The sequence below is a fragment of the Pundamilia nyererei genome, unplaced genomic scaffold, assembly GCF_000239375.1.
Source record: "Pundamilia nyererei isolate P.nyererei 1_Seehausen unplaced genomic scaffold, PunNye1.0 scaffold00110, whole genome shotgun sequence".
NCBI classification, from domain to species: Eukaryota; Metazoa; Chordata; class Actinopteri; order Cichliformes; family Cichlidae; genus Pundamilia; species Pundamilia nyererei.
Window position 1 is genome coordinate 1,747,710 of NW_005187511.1, and position 1,839 is coordinate 1,749,548.

General features: G+C 39.2%; 1 protein-coding gene across 1 annotated transcript in view; it reads right to left on the reverse strand.

The window, feature by feature from the left end:
• Positions 1–1,042: 1,042 nt before the first annotated feature.
• The window catches only part of twf2b (twinfilin actin-binding protein 2b), a 6,074-nt gene continuing 5,277 nt past the window's right edge, over positions 1,043–1,839 (reverse strand). Inside the window, exons 8-9 of the mRNA XM_005741467.1 lie at positions 1,307–1,428; positions 1,043–1,210 (exon numbers count right to left, since the gene is read on the reverse strand). Coding sequence (XP_005741524.1) covers positions 1,043–1,210; positions 1,307–1,428 — 290 coding nt within the window. The remainder of the gene's footprint in view (positions 1,211–1,306; positions 1,429–1,839) is intronic.

Sequence of the window (1,839 nt, forward strand, 5' to 3'; positions counted from 1 at the left end):
ATTATGCATGTCCAATAACAATAAACATAATGCTGTTCATTACTACGTATCAATGATTTGAACAAAATATTACACTTACATTCATCACTCCATTAGACCTGTTGTCACTGATTTTTGTCCAGTTCTTGTGTAATGTGGCATATGTCAGCCTTTTCTCCCTGTGTCCCTTCCTTAAGAATCCTTTCTTGATGCCCGTCCCTCCACTGAGAGCATTTGTGATGAGGTTTTAGTGAACAGTAGAAGGGTTAGCTGAAGGGCCAGATGCATTTCTCAGGTCATGTTTCAGGTCTTTGTTGGATTTTTTCCCACTTCTTCAGGACATGAATTTCAGAGACTGTTCATCTGCTGTTGATAGTTTTAAAGAAGTTTTTAAGCCACATTTATCCTCCACTTGTTCCGCTTTATCAGCATTTTTACAGACACACTGCACACTATGTTGAGATAAGCCAAGATTTTGGCTATTTGAGCTGACGTCTTTCATAGATTTGAACTAAAGAAATCAGTTCTTTGTTGTTGTAAAACAAAACTGTTTTACTCCTTAAGTTTTTTGAATTATATATTTGAATGATTCAAATGATTCATAGGTCAGTGTTAAGAGTTTTAACAAATAAGTAAAAAAAAAAATCTCCTGAAAATGGTCAAGGACTGGACGCAAAATAACTGAAAAAGCATTCAGTGTTGAGAGAACAAAAAAACTATAAAAGACCTGCAGAAAGCCTGACTCCTTCCAACCAAAATCTAAAGAAATGACGTGTGGCCCAAGACTTTTACATGTTATTGTATGTTGCTATTGTCTATTTTTAGAGCTTTACACAGAGATGAGGCTGCACAGTGAAAACCTACAATGCAATGTAAGTTTTATAATGTCTGCTGCATGATTTAAAATGACTTTTAACAAGAATTTACAGTTTCATGATGATGATGCATCCCCTTTAAAAAATGATTAGATTAAGAAACTAGACATGAATAAATTCAAATCAAATAACAAGTCAATTCTTAGATATCGTGTTGTGTGCTTGTGTTATGCAAATGTGTGTAATGTCTAATTTTCTTCCCCGTTTTCTCCAGCACCCTTGATGAGGCGTTTGTTGCCCCTTTTCCCTCCCGGGCCACGGGGCTTGACAAATGCCTGCTTTAAAGTGTGCTCCATGGGGTGCACCTCCTCATACAGGAAGTCTTCTGTCAGACCATCACCACTGTCTATCTCCATCTAAGGAGATATGGAGAGTAGACAGTCATTAGACAGTTTACATAGTGACAGTGGTACTACAGATTATTTGTCACCGTCTCTGTGGGAGAGCTGTACCTTTTTAGTGACTTCCAGCTGGTAGTCTCTCTCCACCTCGTCCAGTAGCCTGTTCTTACAGCTGGAGTATAACATCCGCTCCTTGATGCTACAGGTGTACCCAGGCATCGAGTATATAAACACTGAAACAAAGATGAAGCTGATCTGTTGATATTTTCTGCCTCACACAATCAGCTTCACTAGCTACTTCACTACTTTCTGTTATAGATGACGTACTGTGCTCATATTTTTACTGCTGGACTCTACTAGAGTAACTAGAGAAGTGCGATTCTCAGTTCAAAATCATTCTTATTGTTTGTACACTGGGACTTGTGGAATATCTACTATCTGAAACAAGGTTAAGCTCCTGGACTTCTTTAAGTTGCTTGAAGACGTTTCACCTCTCATCCGAGAAGCTTCTTCAGTTCTAAGGTCAAATGGTGGAGAGTCCCAGATATAAGCCAAGGTGGGAAACTGGGCGTGGGTCCCAATCACCCAGAGTTTCGGGTGTGTTCATTGTGAAACCTGGCCCCACCTTATCATGCGAATTCCTG